Source organism: Penicillium oxalicum, chromosome III (assembly GCF_001723175.1).
Source record: "Penicillium oxalicum strain HP7-1 chromosome III, whole genome shotgun sequence".
Lineage (NCBI taxonomy): Eukaryota > Fungi > Ascomycota > Eurotiomycetes > Eurotiales > Aspergillaceae > Penicillium > Penicillium oxalicum.
The window spans coordinates 3,068,493-3,070,882 of NC_064652.1; the positions used below are offsets into that span (position 1 = coordinate 3,068,493).

At 46.5% G+C, this 2,390-nt stretch overlaps 1 protein-coding gene across 1 annotated transcript; it reads right to left on the minus strand.

The window, feature by feature from the left end:
* Positions 1-222: 222 nt before the first annotated feature.
* POX_c04468 (uncharacterized protein) lies at positions 223-388 on the minus strand (the record flags this gene model as incomplete). Its single annotated transcript, XM_050113345.1, has 2 exons — positions 223-280; positions 357-388. 2 exons carry the CDS (start codon positions 386-388, stop codon positions 223-225), a joined length of 90 nt encoding a protein of 29 aa, XP_049970901.1.
* Between the last annotated feature and the right edge of the window lie 2,002 nt (positions 389-2,390).

Genomic DNA, 2,390 nt, shown 5'->3' on the forward strand with positions numbered 1-2,390 from the left:
GACTCCTATGAAAGAATTGATGCAGGACCGGTCTGTGTCTAACCAGGGAATCACACAAAAACCGAAAAGAATAACCGGACATGTCATGAGAATTGCTATGCATGAATTATTTCCCGGTATAAGTGTATAGTGTAAATTTACTTTGATATGTATATCGTGCACGTTGCCCGGCCCGAGGTGTTTGACACCGCGAATCCCAAGCCCCAATGTCAAATGAAATTGCTAGGGCTCGGACCTTTGTGCGCCCGAGGAGCTGACCAACTCCGCCCAAGCTCCTGGACTATGTCAGTAAGTACGATGGCTTGTAAATCCACAATGTACAAGCTTACACCAACCAAAACACAGGTATACTGTACCTTGAAGAATAGCCTTGCTGATCCTGCTCCATCCTACGCGCCCCGTCATCCAAAAGAAACAAGAAAAAAACGTGGCTTTGGACGAGAGATGAATAGTTGTGGAACAGGGCGGCACACCAAGGATTGATCTACAGTGCGCTTCGGATAAATAGCATACACTATGCTGTTTTCAGTGGAGCCTTGAGATTCGAATCCACTAGAGGTCTCCGGATCAGGCGTTAGGTAATGAGACCGAGATGAGGGGGAGGGGGAGGAAGAAGAAAGGGGGGAAACAAAGGGAAAAGACAAATCATAAAAAAAAAAAAAAAAAAGGAGTGGATGATGGGATGACGTGAGAACAGTAAGTTGGGGTTGTTAATTTTATGTTCCTTGTTTCAGATTTAGATTTAGATTTATTTTTAATTGTTCTCTTGGGGGTGGAGGGTTCGGCAAGCATATCTGGAGAAGCTATTGTCAGGGAACTCGTTCATCAAAGGGTCGATCTTGGCGTTGATTGGGCGTGACAGGGGAACGAGGATAGAGGTACCGTAGCTTCAAACAATGGGACGAGGTGCCCGAGTCTCATCTTGAGATTTCTGCATCTGCAAAGCACATGATAGCGTCGAGATGATTTGCATGCAGGATGTATGTAGAAGTCAATATAAGATTTCTCCAATATCAAGTAAAGCAGCATAAGGTATTGGTAGTTATGATCTGATTCATTAATATACACTGAAAATGCTATCTATTTACCCGGTAGTTCTAAACTACTAGGAGTCCTTACCGAGACTTTCTCGGGGCGAGAGAAATCAATATTGGATCAAGCAGCCCAACAACACCGAGTACGACACTGTAGCACGCATGACAACACCACTACTACACAAGAAGACTTCACAGGCTGAGTCCCACATTACTCCCCTCTTTGGCCCCCTCGACGCGACCAGATCGAACCCCAAGTGTCGTGACGAAGGCACCCCTCGTATCTACATACCCAACTCGATCGACTTGACCAGGATGATAATTGATAATGATAAATCATCAATAATTCACAAGCACCCAATGACGATTCCCCTTTTCACCTTCCACTTCCAAACTACCACTCAATTGACTATATCTAGTAGGTATTTCATCGTGGCTCGAGTCCGCACCGTCAATACAAAAGTAACAGTACCCCTCCTCTTCCTCCCCCTCTAAAAATCAATAAGAGGAAATCAATTAAATCAGTAAATCCAAAATCCTTCTAACCCCCCCAAATCCCTCACCACCAAAATCCACAACCTGATGATCCATGTTTAGCCATGGTATTCGTTCGCCCCCTTCCAATCACAAGAGAGCTGCAAGTCCGTATCAGGCAGGCGTTCGTTGGAAATCGTCACACGCTAAGAATGCATGCATATGTACATACAGCTACTCCAGTACTCTTTCCTCCCCCTCTTCCTGGCTTCCTGGGAAGGGAGGGGGGGGCTACTCGCACCAAGACTTCCCAGCATCATCATCGTAATCATCATGGCCAATTCAGGTAATAATTCTGTTTTTTTTTTGGTTGAATTATACCAAGCTGAGCAACATACACGAACAAGGTACTTTCGACATTAGTCCCCGACTCCCCGATCTTGCCGGCCCCACTGCACCTCCTCGCCCACGTAACAGCCCCCCTCCCCCTATACAGCCTCTTCTGCAGGATTGGGACGGGAAGGAGAAGAACCAATGGTAAGAGTTTTTGTTTTCAGATTGGATCTGTGTGAGAGAGAGAGTATGTGTGTATCTGTGTGACAGAGAGTGAGTACAGTACATGATAACGCCTCTATTAAGAGTCGGGAGGCAGCCGAGACTGAAACTGGTCGACTCGAGGATCTCACCGGAAGAGTCTGAAGATGGAGACCCGGGGGGGGGGGGGGGGTATTTGGTATCTGGTATCAAAATTTTGGATCAATATCGACTGTATACGTGCGCTATGTACTATTCGGGATGAAAAGGAATTTCTGGGCGGCTAACTGGGATAAATCACTTATTCGCAGAGTGGAGCGGAACGCGGACGGGACGGCGGAAGGAGGA